The sequence below is a fragment of the Molothrus ater genome, chromosome 2 (assembly GCF_012460135.2).
Source record: "Molothrus ater isolate BHLD 08-10-18 breed brown headed cowbird chromosome 2, BPBGC_Mater_1.1, whole genome shotgun sequence".
Taxonomy (NCBI): Eukaryota; Metazoa; Chordata; class Aves; order Passeriformes; family Icteridae; genus Molothrus; species Molothrus ater.
Window position 1 is genome coordinate 88,579,867 of NC_050479.2, and position 27,721 is coordinate 88,607,587.

Consider the following 27,721-nt stretch of genomic DNA (forward strand, 5'->3'; position numbering starts at 1 on the left):
TGCATGCCCACCGCTGCAGCAGGGCTGCAGGCCTTGAGGATTTGCTTATCCTGGTGCTGGCAACTGAGGACAGCAGCTCAGGCTCCAGGGCTTGGAGCCAGCTGCAGGATGGCTGGTCTTGGGCACTAGAGGGATCCATTGTGTACTCGTATGTGTTTCCCTCTAACAGGTTCATCCTGATCAGCCAGAGCCAGGAAGGGGATTAGGCTGTTTGTGCTGTGCTTGCATGTCTGCTGTGCTCTCTGCCTCCGGCCAGTCATGCACGGTGTGCGCATTTAAAGACGTGCAACCATTATAGACTTGGGGATTTTCTGTGCATGAGTGCCTATTGGGAATACATGCTCAGGCTTGCTACTGGCCGTACCCTGAGGACATGGAACTGAACAGCCTTTTCACTACCTGGCCAGCTGATTCAGCAGCTCCTAACACTTGAAGTTGGAGGGACCTCCCTGCTCAGAGCAGGGTCAACCACAGCAGGTTGCTTTTTAATACCTTAAAGGATGAGATCTGGATAATCTGTTCCAGTGTTAACAACTCTCACTGTAAGTTTTTCTCACCTTCAAAGAGAATGTACTGCATTTTGGTGTTTTCTCACAGCTGCTTTCACTGGATACCACTGAGGACTGTCTGGCTTCTTTTTTACTCCCATCAGGTATTTATACACAATGATAAAAGCCACCCAAACAGTCTTCTCTTGAGGCTGAACAGCTTCCAGCTCTCTCAGCCTCTCCCTGTTTGTCAGATGCTCTAATCCCTTCAAAACCACAGTAGCTTTTCACTGGACTAGCTCCATTAAGTTTATATCCTTTTTTGTACTGGGAACCCCAAAATTGGACACATCACTTCAGGTGTCTGACCAATGCTTAAATAAAGAGGAATAATTGCCTCCTTCCAGCTACTGGTGGTGCATTAGTTGAAATGCAGCCCAGGTACTGTTGTCTTGTTTTGCTAAAGGCCTCAGGTGCAACTTGCTGTTCACAATGACCAGCATGTCCTTTCTTCCAAAGTTGCCTTTCAGTCCCCAGATTGTACTGGCGCCTGAGACTATTTCTCCCCAGTCGTGAGGCTCTGCCTTTCCCTTGGTTCAACTTCCTGAATCTCCTCTCTTCTCATTTCTCTCCTCTATTAAGGTGCCTCTGTGTGGCAGCACAAGTATCTGATGGATCAACCACTCCCACTTCCCTATCACCTGCAGTGACAAGCCAAAGTTTACATGTGCGTGACACAAGCTCATAATCTTGTGCTAGCCTGGGTATCTGCAAGGTAGCAACTTTACTGGCTACCTGTACTTCATGTTAAAGACATCTATTGCTAAGACTGATACACTAACAACTCAGAGCTTTGCTTTTCAGCTCTCTCTCTTACTATAGTTACAGTGACTTGAGTAGCCATGGTCTGTGTTGAATAGAAACCAGCTTTCTTGCACCAGATTGCAGTTCTTTGGATCTCTGCTTCTCAGCCCTCCTGTCATCTATGGTTAAGCAAGGCCTTAATTAAGAATTAATTCTTAATTAAGAATTTAGAGCATTATACAGTTATGGAAACACTGTTATCTCTAGCAAGTCACATTGCTGAATGTGTAGCACTCACCTTCACCAACCTAGACTTGAAAAATAAATCTTGAAGTAGCTATTCTTCCCGAGTGGGAGAAAGAAAAATTCTCACTGATGTTCCTGAGACTTTCTCCTGGACAGTCTAGTCTGCAGGAGAAAGAAGTACTATTCACATGTATTTCATCAAACACAGCAGTAGTTGCTAATATTTATGATTTAGGAATAATCACAGGATCTGTAAAACAATGGACTCAGATAGATATGCCTGTAAATGGGTTGAAAAACAAATCTGAAGTGATCAGCTGCAAAGGTATCCTTTAATCCTAATGCAATTGCACTTCCATGTTACATCTGCAATTAAATGGACAAAGATCATTGGCTGAAACAACTAAACATGTATGTAAGGACCCGGCTGGGACTTATGATATGTATGCTAAAGGTCTCAATCACATTTGAAATAAGCCAAAGAATTCCAACACACCCTGCTCTGCCACAGGTTTATTTACAAAATATTATTTACAGACTATAACTGTCTTGAGATCTGATAAATAATAACATTTCCTCCACAGAGAAGGAGTAAGACAGACCACCTACACATTTTTCTGTTACAAATACCCTATTCCAGCCAAACAAGACTAGTGTCTCTTTTAAAAAGGGGCAGAGAAAATGATATGTATAGGGTTTTCTGTCCATGGCATAAGAAAAGGTATTAAGCAGTTTGGAGAGATGTAAATCTCCCCACTGAAGTGTGCATGTGCAAAACAGCAACATGCTGAGGTGATGTGATCACACAAGTTACAGCGGGGTGTGCTTCTACTCCCAGTTTCTCCTCCAAAGAAAAAAGTACACCACAAGGCGGTGTTCAGGCAAGAACAGCTGCATTAAAAAATATATGCCTTACCAGCAGCCTTGTGAAGACTGAATAGTTTGTTCCTGATGCAAAATAAGAAAGACAGAAGGGTGCTGAAGTGAGAAGGAATGTATGCCAAGGAGTGCATGAGCCCTGTCTCTACCTGTCTGTATTTTTGTGCCTGCTCCCTGAATGTCCCAGTCTATCTTGAGCCCTCATCTCCAATCTTAAAACATTATCCACCACTCTCTACCCACTTCGTATTCCATGTGATACACTGAGGGTCTGAAACTCCAGTATGAGGACTACAGGGCCTACTTAGTCCTGCACAAAGTGGACTGCAGAAAACAGAATATTTTCTAAGACCAGTACTCTGAAACGTACTGATGGCTGCTGTAGAGCTAAAGCAAGGGGGAACAGAAATGAGAGCAGGTGGTGTTGCCTCACGAGCTTTTTCAGTTCTGGTTGTTTTGCTTTGCTTGTCCAGTCACTCATTTGGAAGCAATTGCCATAGGAATTATTCCAAGTGATATCTGGTAAGGATGGGCATTTTTCAAGCTTAAGAATGCAACGACTGATCACTCCTTAAAGCCTTGGATGCTGCACAAGATCCTCTTCTGGTGGCCTGGAAGTGACACTCCCATCTGTTTCAAGTCCCTGAAGGAAATGTGAAAAGAAAGGAAAAAAATGAATTGCTATTCTTGCTCCTTAGGGACAAGAGTGTGGTAAGGGCAGAAACAGTTAGCAAGCATTAGTTCAGAAAGCTTCCTGTTCCTCAGTGCCTCCTAGTGCACCTACCTTTTCTCTAGAGGGAAGAAACTTCTAGATATTCCTTTCCTCCCCTGACTATCTCTGCCCACCCAGTCAACTGACCTCTTCTACCTCGTGGCTAGGCCTGTGCTCCCAGTAAATCAGGACTTGTGATTACATCAGCTTTGTGATAGGGGCCATGTCTCAACCATTCAGCAGGTCTGTGCCTGCTCATTTGTTTCATGTAACTGCCCTGGTTGGAGTTGGCTGAACATCCCTGACAAAATAACACAGCTGTGTTCTGAGTCCTTCTGAGGAGCCCAGAAAGACTTTGCTCTATGATACAACAGTGCCTGGCTGATGGAGTGAGGGGAATATCACTAGTCTATATGGAGTTTTTGGCAAGGAAGTTATCCTACAAAGTCCTGTGGGAGTGGGGAGACGGTCAGGTTATAGATCTGTTTGCCATCTATTCTTTCCCTTTGCTGTTTGTGTCTCATGTGAGTTCAGAGCAGCTGAAGACCCCTGAAGAGCCTCAAGCATGGACATGGATAATTGGGGAATTTGTCTCACAGTTTGGGCTGCTCCCAGTTCAGGGGTGATTCTTCCCTTTTAGGTCAAGAAGCCAGTCTGCTTCCACTTAACTGCATGGAGAAGGAAGGACAGAAGCCTTCCAAGTAAATATGAGTGCCTGCTCAGATCGCACAGGGATGAGCACAGCAACTTGCAGCCAGCCTGAGTTGCCCTGTGGAAGCCCAGCCTGCACTTACTCAGCAGTGAGCTCCAGAATGGACTCCATGGTGTCCAGGCCGGCAGTGCGGAAGTTGGAGATGTAGCGCTTCATGCGAATGGATTCCAGCCACTCGGGGATGGACCGGTAAGGGATCCCATCAGATCCACTGCAGCTGGGGAGACGGAGCGTTACCCTAGGGACACAGAAACCCTTCGTTAGCCAGGCAACCACCTGAAATGGACAGCACTGCGAGACAGTAACCAAAGGGGGAGCAAGCACCCCCTGCCAGGGCTGAGCCAGCTAATCTGCTCTCTGCACAGTGAGGCTCTGCCCTCTGTCACCAGGAGACAGAGATGACCACTACCTTCTGCACACGGAGCACACAAGGCGCATCTCTCCAGTCTGCATGGGGACAGGGAGGTGAAGTATCCCAGTTAACCCCTCCTCCTCTGGTGACAGCTTGCTTACCTGGGATCAAAGTCTGCAACAGGCCGGAGGAGCTGAGGACTTGAGATGAAATGTTGCAGCTGTGCCCGAATTTCCTGAAAATGAGGCCGCCTCATCCGATCGTGTGACCAGCAGCTCTTCATGAGTTCGTAGAGGATAGATGGGCAATCCACAGGCGGGGGGAGCCGGTACCCATCCTCTAAGCTTTTCATCACCTGCACAGAGGAAACAGAGAAATCTGGCCAAGAGCAGAGAGTGCAGAAGAGAAGCCAGAGACCTCTGGGAGCAGCCATTCCCCACTTCACAATGTGCAGCCAGGGAGGGGTTTGTGGAGATTACATACGTATGACACACGGTATGGGCAGCACAGCACAGAATCAAAGCACTTAAGGGATGCCAAAAATTTAAGCGGCATATGCATGTGTTTTCAGTCCTTGACTAGTTTAGCTCCCATTTGCCACTCAGGACATGTTCATGAGAAGTGAGGAAAAGTGAGGACCAAATGGTCCTGGCACAGTGAGAGAAGGGGAACCAGGCTCTGAGGAATAATTTTAACAGCATGTGCTGAGCCTAGAATAAGACCAGATATAATGCACCAGAGCCAGAAGAAGGACAAAACAAAAGCAATAGAAAGTATCCCCAGATCCAAATGCCATGGCTGATTTAAACTCTCTTTAATTTAGCTTCTTGCTGTTGTTGACACCTCAATATTCATCACCCTTGACTTGGTTGCACTGATTTTAAGCAGGGAGGGAAACACAGTAGTTATGTGTTCAAAAGGAAGTCAAGACTGCAGACTGAGGTAGATCTACAATAGTTTTTCCCACATGCCTCATTTATCTTTTAAATCAGCTCTTGAACTCAATGTCTGTTACCTCTTGATTGGTCATGTGCCCATATGGCTTGTCACCAAATGACAGCACCTCCCACATGACGATTCCAAAGCTCCAGACATCACTAGCTGAGGTGAAAATGCGATGAGCAATGGCCTCTGGGGCTGTCCATCGGATAGGAATCTTACCACCCTGTAAAACAGCAGAAACATAGTGTACCCAGCATATATCATTGTGTTGTATTTCTCCAGTGTTTTCATGCAAGGACCTTACAAAGTGGTTCAGAGATTGAGCCCACTTCATTTGAAGTGACATGTAACCACCCCAGGGAAATTTCTCAAAAGGAGAGAAATATTCTTGGAAAGTATATGAGTTTAAGCCCTCTGTTCAGTTGAACGTGACACAAAACCTCTGCTGTGGGAGTAAGAGTCTGACACCAGTCACAGCCCTGCTTTGAAGGACACTATGCATTAGAATTACTGGAACTTACATCGAAAGAGACATGGAGATGACTCTAGTCCAAAACTCTGATCACAGCAAGGCTATCTTCAAAGCTAGATTTAGTAACCAAGTCAAAGAGATCAGACCTCTTATTTTGCTTCTCATTTTAACACCACAATCCCTCTGAATTTCTTAGCAAACAAAATCAACCTGGACTCCAGAGACAAAAGCACCACCTTCTGAAACATCCACACCATGACTTGCAATTTTACTACAGATTTTCCTCAGAGCCTACAGTTAATTCACAAGGCTGAAAGATTGGGTTTGCATTACCTTGGTTTCATAGGTTCCCTCTGCATCATTCTCCAAAATTCGGGAGAGACCGAAGTCAGACACCTTGCACTGGAGACTGCGTGTTACCAGGATGTTGCGAGCAGCCAGATCCCGGTGCACGTAATTGTGTTCTGAAAGGTAGGTCATGCCAGAGGCTATTCCCTGCAGCATGCTCACAAGCTGCACAGGGCTAAATTTTTCCTCATTCTCCTGCATGGAAGAAGAAGAAGTGAGAGAAGTGACATCGATCCGCTTGGTTTCTAGTCTCTGACCTTATCAACATACAAAAGTGGGCAGTGGTGAACAAGCAAAAAGGCAATGCTGCAGCCCAAAGGCCCCAACAGGTTCTTACTAAGGGACTGGTGATGGTCTCCAGTCATCATTAAGCAGTTGCATTTCAATTACCAAGGACGCCACTCTTGTCACTGGACAAACTGGATGGCATTAAGCTTCTGCTGCTGACAGTGGAAATGTCAGTAAGCAGAAAGTAAGCGGATGTCTGGATCTTCTAGTTTTATTTTAGGGCCCTAAATCCAGGTCAAGTGCAAGTTCTGGCAGTACACAAGCCTATTAGAGATTGGACTTTCTCACCCGGAGGAAGGTATCCAGTGCTCCATTTTCCATATATTCAGTGATGATCATCATCGGCCTCCCTTGAGGAAGACAAGAGGGTTTCAGCCTTCTTCAAATTCTCCTACTCATGCCTTTCAATGCTATCCATATTCCCCAACACAGAGAACAATGTCCAACCCCAGCTAACACCCCCACTCCATTGCCACAGCTGGCTGCCCTTCTCCTTACACAACTCCCAATGATCTTGTACTCTTCCTTGTATTGCACATATGACCCTGCAGCATACCTCCCTATCCAGACTTCTCATCTACTCACTGGCCCTGAAAGACCTCTCCTAACACTGCCGCAGGACTCTGTTGGAAATCCATACCTCTCCTCCTTTCCTCATTCTCTGACATGACAATGCCTATCTTCTCCCAGAACAGCCTCTCTGACAGCAAATTCTCTAAGGCCTGAGAAATGTGCCAGTTTCTGCTCTCATCCCAGGACTCTCTCCCACACACTCTTACTTACTTTTGGTGACAACTCCCTCCAGGCGCACAATGTTCGGGTGATTGAACTGCCCCATAATTGTTGCCTCACGCAGAAAGTTCCACCACTGTGAGTCTGAATATGTTGACTTCAGAGTCTTGATGGCAACCACAATACGTTCTTTCCCTGGGAGTCGCAGGGACCCACGATAGACCTCCCCAAACTCCCCTGAAGACAACCAGAGGTAAAGTGTCACAGACGAACTCAAAGATAGGCAGCAAAACAAGTGTGGGGAAACTGAAAGATGGGGAGAACAGTAACTCACCCTCTCCAATCACATTCTCCATAGTGACGCAAGAGATATCCAGTTCCTTCGTGAATTCCAGCACGCCTCTGCTGGGGTCATCATATGGTTGCAGGTCTACATAGGGTTTCAACCAGACTTTCTCTGTGGTAAAGGAAAACAAATGAGCAAATTAACCTGTCACCTCTTTGGACAACCTTTTTAAAGCATAACTACAAAGGCAGAAGTGAATCCATGGGCTTCTGACAGTGGCAGTAAAAAAATTTACCAAACCAAGATTGAAGATTAGAACTGTTGTAGGAAGAGGCACATTACATCAGAAAAGCCATGCCAGTGTCTGGTTTCAAACTAAAGCTTCTTTTCATTCCTTCCAACACATTCTAGGCTTCCCCCTGGTTTTATTACCCCTTTGAACCTCACCTCGCTCAAAGCCTGAAGTACTGTATTCCGGCCGTGCGTGTCTCCGACGAGCCCTCCTGGAACATCAAAAAGAGTCATGAAAATAAAATGGTCAGCAGATAGCAAAGGGAAAAGCAAGACTTCCAAGGTGTCTGCCCTAGTTGGTTAGGAACAGAGTTTAGGGTAGCACAGAGCAAAGTGGGACCAGACACTGCACCTACTTGGAACAGTACAGCTGACGATAAAATGTGATGCTTCATTAACATTTAGAAATAGAGCTTTGTTTTCAGAGGGAGTTTTGTGCTGAGTTACAGATGAATTTCTGTTTATTTCATGTTTTCTGTACCCTTTCAGGAAAATATTTGATCTTCTTAAAACCAAGCAACAGCAGCCTTTTATGGACACTGAGGAGGAAAGTAGAATTCTGTATATGGGTAAAGGACCCCAACAGTAATGGTATATGGAAAATGGTTTGACATCACAGGATACATGTATTACCACTCAGCTGGTCAGCAGCTATCGAAATGACTGTACGATAACAATGTTTTCATTCCTCTGCCATGACAACAATATGATTCTGCTGGATTATAACAAAACTGAGAAATCACAACATATTCCTCTGTTCACAACAGCAAACATTATCTTACAATATCAATCCCTCCAATCCTGCTAATCTAAATTATTTACTGAGACCCCTTCCATCTTGCTGCAGCATGCTGGTGTTTTTCTTCTCTAATTAACCTCTACCTATGCAATATCCTGTGAGAAATCCAGGCCTCCCTTTCTCAAGCTCCCATAGCTCAGCTATTCCTACACCTGTACCTTTTTCAATACCAAAATTCAATACTTACTTTCGCCGAAACATGAGAAATCCCACAATTAGACCAATAAATAGGAGAACTCCAAAGATAATAGAGACTATGACTCCACCAGACAGAGCTCCGGTGTCTGCAGAAACAAAGAGAGGCCATATCACTTAAAAGACCACTATGTCTGGAACATACCACCCAGCTTCTACCAGCCAATGGCATAAGGCAAGTTACAGCCCCTTGTCTTCCAGGCAGCAGAGCCACCAGATGGGAGTCCTATCACATTGTTATTCATGTGCATGGAGCACCTTCTGGTGGTTATCTGGTTGACTCTTATCTACAATCTTGGTCTTCCAGTTGAGTGATTTATCCCTATATCTGATTTCTTACTTAAATTCCACGACACTTTCAAAAGTGAAGAACAGACATTCCTTCCCCATCCCCACTCCTCTCCAACAATCCTTTCAGATCAGGCCCTTCTTCCAGCTCAGTAGCTGATTTAAACTATGGCAACAGTCTAAAGTGACTCTCTTCTGTTTATGAAATTAATTATATGCTCCCCTCCCCATCAATATCTGGGGCTGATCCCTTGCCTAACTACCCTAACAAAAGCCCCTCACTGCTTAGGACTCCTGAAACAAGTACTGACTTACAAACTTGCAGTCTATCATATTCATATTTTCTCAAAACTGAGCATCAGGTGGTTTCCTTCTGTGATTGGATAGCTTTGAGAGAGCATTCACATAACACAGGTGTCTCCTTCCATTTAGGTTCTCAAGCTAAAGCTAGGAATTTCCACAAAGTACATTTGAATTCATCAGAGAAAATGCTACATTACCTCTGCTGGTCTTTTTAAAACTTATTTCTCATAATTAAAAAAAAAACCAACCAAAATTAAGAACTTAAAATGCATTAATGGAGAAGTAGTGAGAATCTACATATGTTTAATATTTTCCCAAAAGAGATTTAGGAAAACATCCAGAATAAAGAAAATCGCCAAATAATTTTTTTTAATAAACTAGAAGATTTTAAAGCAAGGAACAAATGATACACAGTCCTGTGTGGGGAAGTGTTTCCTAACATCTAGTTGAATGGCCAGCATCCATAAAGCCTAATTAACACTAGTTATTCTTCCTCTGACTCATCCCACTAAAATTATTAAAAATCATCAGCTTACTTAAGCAGAAATCAAGAGACAGAGCTAATGTCCTTGTTTTGTTAAAATCAAAAAGCTAAGATTTGGAAGATGAAATAGTATCTTTATTAATAAAATGGAGAAGCATTTAGATACACAGGACTTCTGCAGGAATTTTAGGCATCTAAATTATCAAATTCAGATTTAAATACAAAATTAACACTTCTTGCAAATCCTGCTACACTAATATTCCTAGACTATAATAGCTAAAAAATGCTCCTAGTATTATTAAACAAGAAGTCTCATCAAATGAAACCTTGCTGGCACTTGTTTTTAATCCCTTTCATATTCAAAATACCTTTGTCTTGACATGATAAGGTGATCAACTTTCATTTGAAATAAAGCATAATATTGATGAAAGTATTTTCTAACTTATTTTTTCTTAATCAAAACAATTTTGCATGGTAATTTACATCTTTTTCACAGGGCCTGTGTAGTACATTATTTAATTGGTTAAACATCATTTTTGTTATCATCATTTGTCACTGTGACTTCATGAAGATTTTACCAAAAGCTCCTGGTGCCAAAAAGGGTCCAACCTTTACATTCCAGTAATGGTGTCCCAACTCCTTTTCAGCTTTTACATTAATTAATTTAACTGTTAATTTAACTATTTAGTTACATTAAGGTATGCCTTAGCTTTCTTCCTCCTTATTTCATTACAATAAAACTAGTCTTTCAAATGCAGCACTTCAATACATGTATTTCTAAAGTTATCCATAGGGTCAGTAGGAGTCTGTGGAATGAAGAGAGAGCAAATTCCATTACAGAAAACTTTAGATTAAGGGGAAGCTTCTGAGTGACCCAGGGAAAGAGGAGATTGGGTTACAGGCCTATATAAGTTATTCTTTGACACAGGAGAGAGGTCTTCTTGTGGCCCTGACAGCTTGGCCTTCTACATATTGTACTTTGGTGAATAACTTTTTTCAGTGGTACATGCCATCTCTTTGGGCAGAGTTACATTCAGGAGCTGGACTACATACAGTGGAACTGATAAAGCTGGAAAAAATAGTGCTGAGGTCCTCTGAGTTCTCATTCTCACTAGTAACTGGCACAGAAAAGGAGGCATATGGTAATTATTTGACCAGCACTCAAACTTAGAAACATTAGCCAAAAGTAAAATGTCTTTCAAGAACTAAATGAAGGTCTGGTTAAGTATTCTGCCAGTACAACACAATAAACTGAGACTGATCAGGTCTAAGGGGGAAAGTGTAAGCAAATTTTGTAAGATGGCAAGGAAGCAAGAAAAATGTCTTGTCTTTACAAAGCAACAGGCTTAGCTCTGGTGACAAGGAACTCAGGAGAGTGGTGTCTTGTGTTCTGCTGTCTGTTACAGCCAGCAGAACACAGAAAGAGATCCATGTACCACGAGAATATACCATCTGATGGGGAAGTGAGTTTCTCCCAGGTGAGATACCAGTGCTTGCCCTTTACCTGGTGGAAGGGTGCGAAATTCCTGCTCTGGGGAGTAGGGCCCAGGCCCCAGGGGTGTGATGGATCTCACACGGAGCAGGTAGGCTGTGTCTGGCTGCAGGTCTCGCAGAGTGACATTTGGCTCAAGAAGGTGCTTCACTGTGTAACGTGCCTCCTCCCCCTGCAGGAACCAAACAGGATCAAGTAACAAATGCACACTGAACAAGAGGACACTTCCAGCCCTTTGGGTGAAAGGGGGAAGAGCAAATCAGGCAGGCCTTACCTTCTCAAAGAACATGACCTCATACTCCACTGAGGTCCGGCTGCGTTGCCGTGGGGCAAGCCAAGAAACAGAAAGACTGCTGTCATCTCTCTGTGTCAGAATAAACTGGGATACTGTCACTGGAGCTGCAGTGGGAGAGAACAGAACATGAGGGGGAAATACAAACAAAATGCAAACTATATCCTCTCTCTACCAGAAAGAAGCTCTGGTTATACCATGCAACTGGAACTGAGTCTCATTGCCACTGTCATTTTTCTCTTGTGTGGCGAAAGGGAAAGGAGGTCTCTGGTTGCAATTAATTGCTTTCTGTGCATAGTGTGCTTCTGCCCAAACAGTGGAAGCATAACTGTGTTTGGCCCTCAAAACAAAATCCATGTTCCAAGAAATTACATTTATTCCAGGACTGCACTGAAAGTGTCCAATTTGAAATAAAAAATGTTAGGATTTTATGCTCCTACAGCAGCAGTAGCACAGCTCTCCTATGTAATGATTTATGAATGCAGCTGCATTGCATAAGGGTACAGTGAAACTCAATGCTCAAAATCTCTCAGCTGACTGCAAATGCATGCTGTTCATGAATAAAAAGATAATTCTCAAGAGCCTGCAAGGACTGAGGAGTTAAGCCTGGTTCTCTCCTTGTCCTTCATCATCATCAGGAAGTGATGAGGCAAGCCAAAAGTAGCTCTGCTTTTCTAGCTTAGAGTTGTGCTGCCCCCGCATAGCATCAGGAAGAAAAGTCATATTTTGTTACTAAATTAGAACCCAGGGAATGCACCAAGGGCTGTTGAGCGCTGTGATGTCACCTTTCTATAATCACATTTCATGGTGCTCTGGAAAGTATTTACAGGACAGCCAAACTAGCCAGATTGAAGCTAACCTACAGAAACGTGTCAAGATTTAACATCCTTATCCCTCCATGCTTTCAAAACCTTTTCTTTTCCAGTTACACCACGGTTTCTGTTGTGTTTGGTGTTTTGCAATATCTGAGTCATGGGAAATATTTCATGACACAGCCCTCATTCTTCCTGTCACACAGGTAATAATACTTAGGCTGTGTGACAGGGAGGGCTTCATCCTCCTCACCTCTGTTAAGTTCTTGGTGGATTCATAGCTCTTGATGGATAACGATTACTGCTACATTGATTTGCAAGGAATATGACTAAAGGACTTTACATGTCAGAGGCAGAGGTACTTTAGAACCCTTATCATACCATACCAACACATGTGTCAGGCAGAAGGAGAAGATGGAGAAAGCTTAAATATTCACAGAGATTCCTCTTCCTTTTCATGATGAACAGGAAGAAATTCTCTCTGCTTCTGCTAACCTGCATGTCCAACTGAGACCCAGACAGCTGGAGCAGTTCTCTGTGGAGCAGGTCCCATTCCTGAGACACCATTATGGGCTTCCACAGTGAATGTGTAATTGGTGTAAGCTTCTAGGCCATCCACGTCCACTGCAGGTTTCGTGAGACCAGAGGCACTGGGGGAGAACACCACGGCAGCCTCACAGGGCTCACAGGACAGGAAATGACAGCGCTGGCAGAAGACTGTGTAAGTCAGGTCCTTCCTCCCACCGTGGTCACTGGGCGGCTGCCACCACAGACTCAGCTGGGTGCCAAGCAGGGAGAAGCTGACATTGCGAGGAGCCGAGGGTGGGCCTACAGGGAGCACAGAAGGAAGTGTTAGATCCAGCTGTTGGTGCCCAAAGTTCTGCGACAGCTTCCCATCTACAGATGCATTTCAAATGGAGCCCTCTCTCCACCCCAGCCTCTCCCTCTCTCATCTCTCATCCCCATTTTCCAACCTTTTGTTTTCTCCCCCATATCATTGTTCATGGAATCATAGAATGGTTTGGGTTGGATGAAACCTTAAAGATCTTCTAGTTCCAGCCCTCCCACCATGGGCAGGGACACTTTTCACTAGATCAGGCTCCTCCAAGCCCCATCCAACCTGGCCATGAACTCTTCCAGGGATAGGGCACCCACAACCTGTTCCAGCATCTTATCACCCTCTTCATAAAAAATTTCTTCCATGTGTCTCATCTAAATCTACCCTCTTTCAGTTTAAAACCTCAGTTTACCCTCTTTCACTACAGGCCTTGGTATAAAAACCCTTTCTTCATCTTCCTTGCAGGCCCCACTAAGTATTGAAAGGCCACAAGATGATGTCCCCAAAGCTTTCTCTTCTCAGGCTGAACAACGCCAACTCTCTCAACCTTTCCTCATTAGAGAGGTGTTCCATCCCTACAATCATTTTTAGGGTCCTCCTCTGGACCTGATCCAATAGGTCCCAGTGTCTCTTGTACTGGGTGCCCCAGTGCTGGATGTAGCCCTCCAGATGAGGTCTCATGAGAGCAGAGTGGAGGAAGAGAATCCCCTCCCTCACCCTGCTGGCCACATGCTTTGATGCAGTCCAAGATACACTTGGCTTTCTGGGCTACAAGCTCATGCTGCCAACTCATGCCCAATCTTTCACCCAGCAGTACCCCCAAGTTCCTCTCTGTGGTGCTGCTCTCAGTAAGTTCACCCCCCAGGCTGTTTGGATATTGTTCTTTCTTTCTGTGTGCAACTACTCACGGGTACAAGCAATGTTCTGGCCCTCTGAAGGTGCTCGGTAGAAGCCTGCATTGCAGGGACAAGATGTGGCCCCTGACTCGTTGGACAAGCTGTTGGGGGGACACTTCAGGCAGCGTTTAGCATCCAGGGAGTGCCGGTAGAACCCTCGCTGGCAGGCTGTGGAAGGACAAACATAAGCCAACATAACATAACCAATAAACCCAGATCAACAAAGCTTCTTGAACGCTCCTTTATCTGCCTCCATTTTTTAGTTCACAGAAATATTTAGGTTGGAAGGAGCACCTCGACACCTGGCAGTCACCTAGATCAATCATCTCAGGGCAGACAGAGAGAAGATGCGAACTCAAGGTAGCATCAGTACTACGACAGGACTTGCAGACTGAAGAAGAGGGATCTAATCTTCAAAGAGGCTGCATGAATACAGAATCCAGTCAACCTCAGAATCTTCCTCCAGTGTAAACCCAGACTGGTCCCCACCTTGTCCTTCAAGCTTTCCACGCCATAAATAAGAACCATAAATAGTAGCTACAAATCCTTGTACTCCTCAGAGTCTTCTTGCTGACTCCATATGAGGTAGCCAGTAGGCTTTTTGGCAGAAGCATCTTTGCTGGTTTCAACTGTTGTACCAGAGCATCACCCTGGCAGGGCCCTGGGGAATATATAGGAAGCTATCAGTTCAACTCACAGCATCGAGTGAAACTGGCTATGGAGCCAATACAGACTGCAAGAGAATAGGTGTCACAGCTTTCTACTTCCAGTCCTACAAAAAGGAGCAGCCAGACTCTCTCAGTATAACATCTAACCACCTGTTTTTGATGTGTTACTATTAGTTCAATGCACAGAAGCACTGGTCAGTTTACCAGTTGTCTCAAGGTCAATGATTCACCTCTATAGTTGTATAGCAAGGAGGTGAAAATCAGTGACAGAACTTAAGGCAACCTGCGAATTTAATGGTTTGCCAGCCTGCGCTAAATGAATCAAAAGTTCTTTAGCTAAAGAAACAACCAACCTATTGCTAATCAGATGGTTGAGAAATGCATACACTAATTTTCTGCCAGAGCTACCACTTTGCATTTAACTTGCACATTGAGGGAATGACCCTTTTTATATTGCACTATAAAAGCAACAATATCCTGTGTAATCCTCAGGAGATCCCAATGGAGAAAACCATCTGTTCAGCAGCTTCACACAAATGGCTTACAAAAAAAACCAACCCAGCCATGCCTACTATGTGACAAAGAGGAACATCTGAGGTACCTTGAAAACTTTCCACTAACACAGGCCAAACAAGACAACTCATCATTACTCTGCAGAAGAGACGCTTGAAGAGCCCAGAAAAAAGAAATAATCACAAGTAGGAGATACCAGCACCTTCTGATTCTGGGAAATGACAGAACCACTCAGGAAAATCTATCATTCTGAGATACAATGATGCAACTATGTGATTAATGATAGCAAAGGCCATTGAAAATAATTACAAGGCTCGAGTATTGATTGTCACAGCCCAAAGAGATTCCATTTATACTCCAGATCAAATCATCCCTTTGAGAAACAGGCAGTAAAAGTTACTTTGATCTTCAGGCTGCTAACAACTGAGAGCACTTCTACATGCTGGACTGAAGATGAAAGTTTTGAGGCCTCCTGCCACTTTGCTCCAGCATAAGATTTGAGAGTTCCTGACATTGGATCAGTTTGGGCCAGGAGAGCTTTGACATGAAAAACAAAGGAAGCACACGGCCACATTCTTGTATAACACAGAGGTTCTGATATTGCCTGTATAATACTAGCTGCCACAGATATGACACAATATAGATACACTCTTATCAGGCTGAGACCATCTGCAAGTAAATGATAGAAATTTGGGGTTGGGAACCTTTGCAAGAATCATGGAATCAATTAGGCTGGAAAAGATCTCTGACATCATCGACTCCAAGCTGTGACTGAACACTGCCATGTCAACTAGACCATAGCAGTAAGTGCCATACTCAGTCTCTTCTTAACTACAGGGATGGTGACTCCACCACCTCCATGGGCAGCCCATTCCAATGTCTAATCACCCCTCCTGTGAAGAAATTCTTCCTGATGTCCAACCTAAACCAGCTAAAGACTATGTCCTCTTGTCGTGTTACTACTTGCCTGGGAGGAGACTGATCCCTGCCTGGCTACACCCTCCTTTCAGGTGTTTGTAAAGAGGGATAAGGTGTCCCCTGAGCCTCCGTGCTCAACACCCCCAGCTCTTCCAGCCACTCCTCATAAGACTTGTGCTCCAGAACAGGTAACTCCGACCCCAGAAGTGCCTCTGCTCCTCCAGCTCTGAGCGCCACTCCAGCCCGCCGCCCACACCTGCTGTGCCACCGGCGGTGCGGAGCCTCTCCAAGCAGGAGGTGCCCTGCAGGGAGCCCACAGCCTGGCAGAGAGGCGCTTTGCAGGGAGCCCACAGCCTGGCAGAGAGGCCGCAGCGGCACGGGGTGCTCGGCTCGAAGGGACACATTCAGGAGGCGAGGGCAGCAGCGGGGACACGAGCTGGCGGCGGCCGGCAGGGGGCGGGAGCGGCCCGCGGAGCCCGGCCCGGCCCCGCCCCGGGGCGGCGCGGAGCGGCCCCGGCCCCGGCCCGGCGCTGGGGCCGGCGGTGCGGAGGGGCCGGCGGTGCGGAGGGGCCTGCCGGTGCTCCCGGCTGCCCCCGCCCTGCCCTGGGGGTGCGGAGGTGGAGGGGCGGCTGCCCGCGGCCCTCCCGGGGGCAGGGGAGGCGGGCGCACAGCCAGCAGCCTCGGCCCCCGCCCAGCCCCGCTAGCCCCCGGTTTGCCCGGGCCTTGGGCACCCGCTCCGGGCTGCACGATGGGAAAAACGAGTCTGGGAAAGGGCCTGCTCACCAAGCACCAGAGGGCAGAGAGGATGGCTGGGGCGCTTCCTTCATTCCTTATTCCTGCAGGTGCCCCTCGTGAGCTGCCAGCCAGGCCGGGAAGGCTGCAGGCACCAGAGCGGGGCTGGCGGGGAGCTCGGCTCACCTGCCGCCCTGCAGAGCCCAGCAAGGAGCCAGAGCACAGGCCGCGGCACAGCAAATTACACAGTTGAGGAAGTTAATCACGAGCTCTGCATTTATGGGCAGCAAAGTCTGAATGCTTTGGGGCAGGCACAGCTTTTCTGGGACTGTGGGGTGGCTGAGCCATTCTGAATCCAGCAGAGCTTTATACAGCAGGGAATTCACTGAGAGATTGAGGGGACCTGATCCTCTGGCTGTCTCTTGTCTCCTGTCCTGTAACAGAGGTCAGGTTCTTTTCCCTGTTAAAAAGTAAAGGTGCAGCTTTCCCTTTTTTTTTTGCTCCCTATTCCAGGCAAAACTCAGAATCAAACTGACAGTGCCAGGTCTTCCATCCTGTCACACTTTACATGTCTGAAGAAGTCCTCCTCTGTTCTGAGGACAAAGTAAAATCTGTGATTTCAGTCTTTATCCTGAGCTGGATTACTCCCAGTCCATTGCACAGACTGGTCTTTTCTGCTGAGGGAGCAGATCCTAAGATATCCCCCCCTGCATTCACCTTCTCCCCTGATGCTCCAATAAGACACTATTCTGGTTGTGAAGTACCTCTCCCTACTCCTGCTAGGTTCTCCCCTCTTCCCTTCCTCTCCTGGGAGACCTCCCCAGTCCTTACTAATCCTGCAAAACATACTTCTGGCTGCAGCTGTACTTGGGCGGAGTGGGATGAAAGCACAGATGTAGAATGAACCTGTGCTGCGATAGCAGTCAAGGCTTGTCCAGACATGACAGCTTCCCTGCCCCTTCCCAGAGGAGTGCTCTCAGGAGGGCGGGGAGAGCTCTGTAGCACCTAAGTGGAAAAACTGGCTGGGCTGTGCGAGGAGAGGGGATTGCTGGAGGAGGCCAAGGATCTTGTGCTTCAACCTTCTCCAGCTCCCCAAGCAAAATGAGCAGCAAGCAGTGCTGCTTCATAGAGACACCAGCTCCCTGTAGCAGAGCAAAGCAGAGACACGGGGCACCTGCTGAATTTGAGAGCACTGCGTGGATCCCCCTATGGCCTTAGCCTTGTGCCACACAGCTTTGACAACAAGAGCAGAGATCTGCTGTCTTTAACCTCTCTCCCTGCAGTAATACATATCCCCCAAAAGAACACACATGTCAAACTAAGTTGCCTTAAGAAGCTGAATCTTGTCCCCTCTGCAGCCAAGGCAGAGCCTTGCACTTCTTACTCCAACAAACATTGCTTGATGTGACTCCAGCACTCTGGTGACTCTTTTGCTTACTAATTGCTCTTCTTCAGAAGAGCAGGCACCACACTATTGCGCAATATGCTTTACAAGGTTTCCCATGGCAGAAGAGCCATCCCTGTCCAAGAAGAACGAGGGACAGAGGAGAAACCTGTCCCCTCTGCCTCTCAGCTTTCTAGTCACGGGACACATACCCTGCTCTGTGTGTCTGACCCATCTGCCCTGAGAGAACAAGGCTGCTGTTCAAGGGTTGAGAACCAGTTGTTGAGTGAGTCAGTGTCAATCACATAGTTACAGCTCGCAGAAACTAGCTCCAGAGCTGAAAGGTCCTGGATGAAGCCCAAGAGGGAGTGGAGAGGTGTGTGCAGGTCTTACACCTGACACATGAGGAGAAAAATCCCAACTGAAAAAGAGAAGCTAAGGAGAAGGAAAGGAGAAGGAAAGATATAAGATACAGAGGGTAGGCAAGAGACAGGTAGACCACACTAACTCTCCTGATCCCACTTTCTGCTTACAGATACTCTGATCTCTAGCTCTCTGGAACCTCTCCCATGGCCTACAGCTAGTGTCTGCATACTCACCTACGCAGCTCCCATCGACTTCCTCAAACCCCACAGCACAAAGGCATCGGCCCACTGGTACCAGCCACTCCCCGTCAGTGCTGCAGTGCATCCTGGGGGGAGAGCCCACTTCTTCAGCTGCATCCTCCACGCAGACCCCAGGCACTTCTGTCAGCCCCTCTGACCCTGCCAGCGTCTCTGGAAAGCGGGCCAGGCCCCGCACCGCCTCCGGGCAAGTCTTGTAATACACTCGGACAGACACCATGGCTACACAAGCCCCAGAGTTCTGGAAAGCCAGATAGAAGCCCCGGCGAGAGAGCTTCCCAATGGGGCACACTTCTGTGTTCAGCTGCATGGCCCCCGACTCGATGTCTCTGCTTGTGAAACTCCGATCTGCTGCCACAGTGTTGAGCTACGTGAAAAAGAGAAAGACAACAGCTTTACCATCTGAACAGGCCACCGCAGCTGAGATACCTGTTCCTCTCAGGCCTTTTTTATACTAAGGCCTTTTAGAGGCTGTCTAGTCAACTACTTCTAATGCCACTGCACTGCATGCTTTCTTTGCACTTGAAAGATGTGTTAAAAATGGGGTGGGCATATTTTCCTGCCTCTGTACTTTCCATCTATCATCTCCTTTAACTGCTTTGTAGTCATTCACTGGTCTTCTACAGTACCCTGTGTTCCAAGTCTCTGATTTCAGAGGTCTTCAGGAACTGCCCCTTTTCTGTCATAAAAATTTTGTTTGCAAATTGCATGCAGTAAATCCACAACACCACTCAAGAGCTGTACTTTGAAACCGACCAGGGAATTACAGCCACTTGTTTTTAGGCTGTAGTTGCTGCAGTTCAGATAATCTACTGTAAGGTGCTCCTTGTGCAGCACTCAACATATTTCAGCACTGTAGGTACTTGGGTGAAAAATGCTCCCATGCTTTTACATTCCCACTGCCTTTGCAAACAAAGGGTAATAGTGAATGAGTGAGTGAGGGTATTTTCCATGCTTGAGCAAATGGGAAAGGCCTCTGTGACACCCTGTGACTTGGAAGAGCTGGACTGCAAGTGGGGTAGCCTTTCTTCTTGGTGGGAGAGCCTAATAACTGATCCTCTCCTCCGCAGGCCCCTTCCCATTATACAACACCACCCACTCCTTGTAGCTGGATTGGAGATGAAAGGCTCTGTAGAGCAGCTGCATTTGGCAGGGATCATAAGGCATGTTTAGGAGTTGTGGAGGTATCGCACAAATTCATGTTGTAGGCTGCAGGGGAGGTGGAGGAGCACTGGGGAGGGAGGGGAATCAGTTACCAGAGTTCTGCTCTGCCTGTGGTGGCCTTTACTACTCTTTGTTTCCATCACATCCCATTTAAACTGCAAAGGAAAAGGCATCAAATAATTCAGGTCTGTGGCTTCTATTAGAACAGAATTGAGAGCTTAGAGAATTTACTCTGAAAAAAAAAGCAGAGTTTCTCTATTCTGCAATTCCAGTGTTTCCATGGCAAGAGAGCACAATGTTGAAGAAAACAGCAGGTAAAATACAGCAGTGCTAAATACCTTCACACCAGGGAGAACTTCACTGTAGCAAGCCATCACCTCCAGTGATGAAACAAGCCCCTATACCTCATGGCAATCAGAGTAAATAATCAGGACCACTGAGACCTGAACTGGATTCTGTTCTCTGCTTGGTCTAATCTTGTTTTATTCTGTAAAGCAAGCAAAATTCCTTTGGTCTCTGCTTTACTATTTCTAAAAATTGGTGTAACCATCCAGCCCTGTCACAACCCTTTAGAATCCTTACCTACATGGTGTCTGGTTAAATAAGAGGTTACACAGAACACAGGTCTGATGTCATTTGAAACCTCCTATGCCTCCTGTGGCAAAGACTGCTCTGAGCACCACAGAGGGCACCGGGGGTAAAGTTTACTCTAAGGACAACACTATCCATGCCCTTCCCCACATGCTGGTTCTCCTGGCCTGTCCCAGCCAGCAAGACACACCTAGCTTAAGCTGAAAGATATGACAAGTTTAAGCTGAAAGATATGACTCAGTTTTCACCCCCAGCAATACAGACCTTGGTGAACAGTGGGCGGCGAAACTGGATCCCAACATCTTGTTCAGACTCCATGTAATAGAGATTGAAGGTCTCTTTGCAGGTCACCACTTCACCTTTGAAGCTCTTGCAGTCCCTTACAGTAAACTTTAGCTCCACATAAACGCGGGAGGCTGCCTCACCCCGATAAATCCAGTTGGTGCGAAGCCAGTGATCGGTGTCACCCTCGGAAAGCACACTGCAGTCCTGGTACATGTAGATTGGGGTACCATTTATCATCTGCTGCACTTCACTCCACTGCTCCCAGGGGAGAAGAAAGCACATACTGTTAGACAGGTGTGGGAAATAAGTTTCACTTCAAATATGACAAAAATCTTGCCTAAAAATCAGTTCTTACACAGGGTTCGGGGCTCAAAGCCTTACCAGCCTAAAAGTCTCTTACACTCAGCAAGAGCTGCATCTGGTCTAGAGCCCCTTGGCTGCCTAAACTCTGTACATAAGGAGCAAAGAGGATCCTGCAATTAGAATCTGACTTACACAGACCTTTTTACATCCCTTTCATCCTACCTTGGTTCCAGTTTACTTCTTTCATGCACTGCCTTATCTTGGAGATTGAGAAAAAGACCCACTACTTCCATGTGTTGGCCACTTCTCTCTGCCACAGTTTACATCCAGGGTGTACAGTAGGACCTACCAGACCAGTACTATTATCTGCCCCTGGAAATAATGCACAGCATTTGGGACTAAGAGAAAAGATGGCCTGGCATAATGGAAAGGTAAATTGCAGAAAGACTGTTCTAGAGCAAGCACTCATTAACTTGGAGTTCATGCTTCTTTAAGTGGGATATTTTGCAAAACCTAATTTAACTATTAAAACTCAGTTGCTTTTCCTGACTTCATATTGCATTGAGGTTCTGCATCTTCCCCAAGCAAATAATGGCCGAGAGGAGGACACGGGCCCAGCTGGTTATATGACCTTACTAATACTATTTGCATGAATCTAATAAAGTTTGATACTGATTTTAACATATGCTTTTGCCAAATTTTAGGTGGCTCTAGTTTTTCTTTCCTTACCACAGGTCAGATACAAAATGCAAAGAACATTCTCTTTTGAGTAATTCACATATGAGAACTGAAAAATTGGAAAGCAAGGTCTTGTCCACAGGGAAAATAACTTACATCCTTTTTCCTCCAATGCTAAGACTGCCTTTCTCATTATGCTTTAAACGTTTAATCAAATTAAATTGAAACAAGTGCCCACATAAGTACTGGCACAAGTTTAAGCATCTTGGCTTTAAATCACACCCCAGGTTAAGATGCAATTTAAACAAGGCCTCAGTCTCTGAGTTACTCCAGACCTGTCAAATCTCATGGGCTGAGCATGAGATTCACACATTTCTTCAGCACCACCACCTCCTGTGCTCACAGCACAACAGCTTTTCTCCCTACAGACCAGGTCACTCTGCTAGTGGAATACAAGAGATGGACCCACAGAGTGCCAAAGAGGCTCTGCTTTTATGCCATGACTTAGAATATACTCCTACACAGCCCCACTCTGAAAAGTATTGGAGAGCCTTCTCCAAACTAGCAAGTCCTACTGATAGCAAAAGCTCCTATCTGCATGATTTCAGCCTTTTACCTAAGTGCATACTAGCAGTCTCCTCCCAAGAAGTTCTGGGGATGGTATCTATGTGTCCCTTCTTGTTCCCTTTTTTCTCCACATAATTAATCCCCAGTGTTACCCCACCCTCTTAATCTGATCCAGCTGGCGTAGACCTGCAGCACACAGGATTTACACTTATTTCACTCACTGGAGGTCAAAGGATTTATGATAGCAAAACAAAGAAAGAGACGATGGATCAATCACAATTGATCAAGCAGAAGGGACAATCACTTAATGACCTCTTGCAGTCTTTAACTGAAAACCTTCCAGAAAATGTTACAGAACTGAATTTACAATGCATCCTGAAATAGAAGAAAAGAAGTTAGGAAGGAGAATAAGAGCAAACTGGCTTTCATATACTGCCAAAGTTAGGACTGGCTTTTAGAAGCATTTTTCAATGTGCGTCTGCCTGGGGAAAGCATAATTGCATTTGGAGGCTGAGAGTTAGACTACTTTCCATTAGCAGTTTATCCCAAGGCAGTACCACAGACAAGTGTCACCAGAAAGTGGTTTTTGCATGTCTCACTGAAAGCTGTTGTGGTGCCTGTCAAGAAAATACATTTTCAAAACTTACATGATACAGGATCAAAGTTTTATTTTCAGTGGTGGCAACTCCAGCAACAACAACAAAAAAATTCCTTTAAACTATACTGCTGGAAAAAAAATCCAACTGCTAACTCCTGTATTTCTTAGCGCAGCTCAGCCCAGCTTCTTCCAGACTCAGTTCTTCAGGGCAAAGATGCTTGGCACTGACAATTGCACAGTTTCATATGCAGTGTGGTGCAAAGAAATAACAAGGGAGTCAGACATGTTTTTTCTAGACTCTACTGCTGATGGGTAAAGGAAGTAAAATGAGGATATTATTTATGCTAACAATACAGAACTATTGTTAAATATGCTTCTGACTTCTTTTCATTATTCAGTGAAGCTTTTAAATTCAAAGTAGTAGAGGAAAACTGTTACATACAACATTTAATGAAAGGGTGATGAGACCAGAAGTTGCCAGGCAACTGTCTCCCATCCTCAAAGAATCTGCTGCAAAATCAAAATGTATGCCTCTGACTTTTAATGTAATGTTCTTAATAAACATGTGTGGTAAAGTCTGGCTCAATCAATATTAATTACTTGACTCTGCAGTTTGTCTGCTAATGACATTGAATCAACCTCCTTTGATAATATAACTTTTTACCCACTTCATTCCAGACACTGTTGCCTTACTCCAGTTGACCATAGAATAGGTAACATTCTTCTAGAAGTGGAGAACAGTGTTAGTCAGACTTCCTTATTTTAGCAGTGAGTGAATTTGTGGTTTTTTGATGTGAGAGAAAACTTTCTCATGAGATTCAGAATCATAGAAAGATTTAGGCTAGAAAGGACCCTTGAAAATCATCTAGTCCAATTCCCTGCTCCAAGCAAGCTAAAGAATTCTTGAAGTCTTTGCATGTTATTCTTTAAAATGTCTTTTAAACTCTCTTATTTTTTAAGTTAGAGTGTAAACTGTCCTTAAACTAGTCTTCAAACTCTTAAAATCTTTCAGAATTCTTTAAAAGTCACTAAGAAAACAAATGCCAATGCGTTCAGGAGAGTGCCATAGGTTAGTAGCTTGGCTTCCTAAGAAGTCTAAGTACACAGCCATTGTGTACTTAGAACACAATTCGAGAACAAATGGGTTTCCTGTGCTTCTCAGAAACCCATATACTAACACAGGCACCTACTTCCAGAGGTTTGTTCTTGAAAATCTTGGTGTGGTGGTGTAATACAGAGCAAAATTATTCCAGCACAGCAATTAGAGTCAAGTGAAAAACAACCTCAAAGCAAAGGTACTATGTCAGTAACCTCAAAACACTGCAAGTTCAGAAAAAAGAAAAGCAACTTTCCTCTTATTGGTTTGATTCCATATAAAGAAAGTTGTCTTTATAAAGGCCATTCAGAATGACTTCAATGTCAACCTGAAAGGGCACCAATAGATATTTGTAGTAAACAGTATTGGTTTGGTCTGCCATGTGAGTAAAAATCCAAAGATAAGATAAAGTATGTGCCTTTTAATATCTGCCTTTATTGACTCTGAAATGATTATACAGTTTGAAGATCTGGAGCCTATGAAATACTTACTCTGCTTTTTCTGTATAATAAGCCTTCTCTAGATTAGGTTTGTGTCAAGGATCCTATCTAGGACAAGCAGTGATTCCTTCATCACAGGAAGAGTACCTGTGGGCTACTCTTCCTAGGATTTACCATCAGGTATAAGAGACAGTTTGCACACCTTGGAGCCATTGTCTCAGGCTTTGCAGGCATCAATGAACTGGTATCTTTTGGTTTTAGCCTTTTTAGTAGGGAAAAAAAGGAAGGAAACAAGCTTTTAACATTGACAAGTACAAATTTCATCCCTGCTAATGGAGAGGTAGGCTACCAGTGGCAGAGGCAGCAGACTGTGACAGTATTGCAAATTGTAGGCTGAGACTGGAGTCATAAGAGCTTGTGACTCGCAGTAAGAATACTGTCTCGATCTCCAGCTTGCCAGGGACTTGCCTTGTCTCCTTTCAAAAAAGAGCCTGCCTGCCTGCTGTGACCTCTATCTCATTTGCTTTCACATTACCTCAGCACAGTGACTTCCAATCTGTGGTCTGCAGCCCCCCAAGGAAAGGCGCAGTGATACTTTTAAGAGACTTACAGAAGCAAAAGCTAGGGAAGGCTAGCCAGTAGGCTTAAAGTTACTAAACTAAGATGCATGTCTCCACTGGAAAAGTTAATAAGAATTCCTACTGGAAAAGTCAAAGAGTTCATATGCTGAAATCTAATGACTTGTTTAACTTTGGGTTAGAAAATTTCATGAAGACGAAAAGACCAGCTATGTTAATAAAGCCAGCTACAGTGTACCCGTGCATAGTAAGTGTGTCTCAATCTCATTTAATTTTCAAGAGAATTGAGAGGCCATTAAATCTCTTCCTGAAGAAAAATTGCAAGGCCCCAAAACAGCAACCTTTTTCAGCAACAATACATCACTGGTGTGGCAAGCCTAAAACCACCTAGGAAAACATGTGCCGCGGAACACTCTTTATCCCCTTTCCCTGGCTGCAATCTTGCCTGTGGAGTGTCTTGATTTTTGTATAGTATAGCATTTGCATGCTACCATGACCAAATAACCTTCCTGGAACAGATTCAGCATTGAAGGTAATTACAGCTGTGCTACAATCATAGTGTAGTTTCCTCAGAGGAAAGCCGGTGACAAGAGAGGCACCTTGCTGGCACCTGTTTTAATACATGAAGATCTTCTCTTCAGTTGAAATACATCTGACAAAAATTTGTCAGGAGGCAAGCCAGACCAGCCAACCAAAAATAGCATCACCACAGTGGTGTATTCTAGAATTGGAGCTTCTATGACCCTTTACTGAAAGTTTCTCAATAGTCTTTGAAGTTCTTTTGCTGGTGTGGAAGACAATTTAGATGACGATGATGAAAGAAGCGTGGTGACATCTAGACACTTCATGAGTCCTGTAACTTTAAATCTGAGAACAGCTGAGGCTGCTCTTATTTCTTTGATCATTTGGCTATGGTCAGGCAATTTTAATTTCATCACATCATCACGGAGCCTTTGACACAACTGAACACAGAAGAGATGTTTGCTTATCTACACTATCTTTATGGGTGGGATGATACATTTTTTCCCCACAATGATCCATTGGTTATTTTCAGGGAGGAGTAACTCCATTATGTAATTACTCGTTCTTTAGGGCACTAGCACACAGGTCTCCATCCCACCCATGTCCTTTCTATTTAACTGGTACTCATGCTCTTAAGGGAAGATAAGGTGTTCATGTGGGACACCGAGCGCCAGTGCATCGATTACAGAACCTGTTTATCAAACCCAGGTTCTGCTGTCTGCTCATTCTCTGAACTGCCTGACCACATTAAGGTCTTGCATAAAAACAGTTCTGGTCATAACAGATGGTGCTAGATGAGTGATAATGATACTCTAGTCCAACATTTCACCTAGCTGGTTTGGAACACTTCTTTCTACTACCACTCACTAACAGTACCAATAACTACAAAAAGGACAGGAGTGAAAAATCAGATTGTGCATCTTAAGAGTTCAGAATTCATGGCTAAAACCACATTACCAATAAAGCAAATGTTAGCTCTTGTGTTATTTTTGCATTACATTGCATAGGATCCATTGTAAATGGAAGAGATTTTTTTTCATTTTTTCAAGATTAAGGGCTTTATATTGTGAGCTGTGGTTTTGTATGGTGTGTCAAGTGTACTTCTAGTATTTACAGAGAAGCTGGAAATTAGTCTGATGGTGATGGGCAATACTTGCTCTGTTTGTATAAGTTCCTTTAAAGATGGATCAGGTGGAATCCCACACAGGGATGGGGTAATTATGCCTTGACGATGATGATCAAACCTGCCTGGAGAAAAGAAGCTGCAGGAGATGGCAGCCTGAAAGTCATGTGAGGAGTTGGCAATATTCAGGTCAAACAAAGAGAAGCCAGAAACTAGGCCTTGGAAACAATGGAAATAACCTTTTGAGAAATAAATAATGGGAATATTTTTCTGCAGATCTGCCTCTGAGATAGTGAGAATCACAGTTCAAAGCATAGGTTCATCCTTCAAGGACACAACAGGCAACAAAAGATGTAAAGCTTTTTCTTTCTAATTGCTTGCCTGCAAACTCACCAGTATTTTAGTTGGTATTATAATAGAAGTTGTTTTGTCTGGGTTTTCTGTTTGTTTGGTTGGTTGGGTTTTAATATTATTATTATTTTAAATAGCCTGTTAGTCTTCTTGGAGGACCATGCAATAGGCAGGTTAATCTCCAAGCTCCAGCTGACTTGTGCTGCTTTTGTGTTGACATGAGGAAGTTCAGTGAACTTTGTCCACTCATTCAACAGCTATAAAAGAGTGAAGCAGCTTTCTGAAGCTGCCAGGCAACAGGGCTGTCACCACCCCAGTGCCTGAGCAGCGGTGGTGATGAATGTCGTGGCTGTACAGCATCTTCAGCTCACAATGTGCTCTTTTCTGCCCTTCAGGTCACAACGCTGAGTGCACTGGCCAAGACTGTTACTTGGGTCTCTGGCAGTGACTCCTTCCTAGGCTGCCTAGTTGGTGGCTCAACTGGCCTTCCCTACAGCTATTAATTTACACTTCACTTGTTCTCATCTCACTGGTTTGTATTCTCTTCTTCTCATCCTTCTGAGTAAAGCATATCTGGATATGCATAACAATTTTTTTCCTCCTCTCCCATATTGACACAAAATAATTAATTTTCAA

At 44.8% G+C, this 27,721-nt stretch overlaps 1 protein-coding gene across 1 annotated transcript in view; it reads right to left on the reverse strand.

Annotated features, from left to right (window-relative positions):
* Nucleotides 1–2,036: 2,036 nt before the first annotated feature.
* The window catches only part of EPHA1 (EPH receptor A1), a 33,919-nt gene continuing 8,234 nt past the window's right edge, over nt 2,037–27,721 (reverse strand). Inside the window, exons 3-18 of the mRNA XM_036382133.1 lie at nt 20,809–21,084; nt 18,766–19,156; nt 13,964–14,119; nt 12,713–13,045; nt 11,388–11,512; nt 11,126–11,285; nt 8,539–8,635; nt 7,709–7,764; nt 7,310–7,432; nt 7,027–7,212; nt 6,532–6,593; nt 5,941–6,150; nt 5,209–5,358; nt 4,355–4,548; nt 3,924–4,079; nt 2,037–3,060 (exon numbers count right to left, since the gene is read on the reverse strand). Coding sequence (XP_036238026.1) covers nt 2,982–3,060; nt 3,924–4,079; nt 4,355–4,548; nt 5,209–5,358; nt 5,941–6,150; nt 6,532–6,593; nt 7,027–7,212; nt 7,310–7,432; nt 7,709–7,764; nt 8,539–8,635; nt 11,126–11,285; nt 11,388–11,512; nt 12,713–13,045; nt 13,964–14,119; nt 18,766–19,156; nt 20,809–21,084 — 2,754 coding nt within the window. The 3' untranslated portion in view covers nt 2,037–2,981. The remainder of the gene's footprint in view (nt 3,061–3,923; nt 4,080–4,354; nt 4,549–5,208; nt 5,359–5,940; nt 6,151–6,531; nt 6,594–7,026; nt 7,213–7,309; nt 7,433–7,708; nt 7,765–8,538; nt 8,636–11,125; nt 11,286–11,387; nt 11,513–12,712; nt 13,046–13,963; nt 14,120–18,765; nt 19,157–20,808; nt 21,085–27,721) is intronic.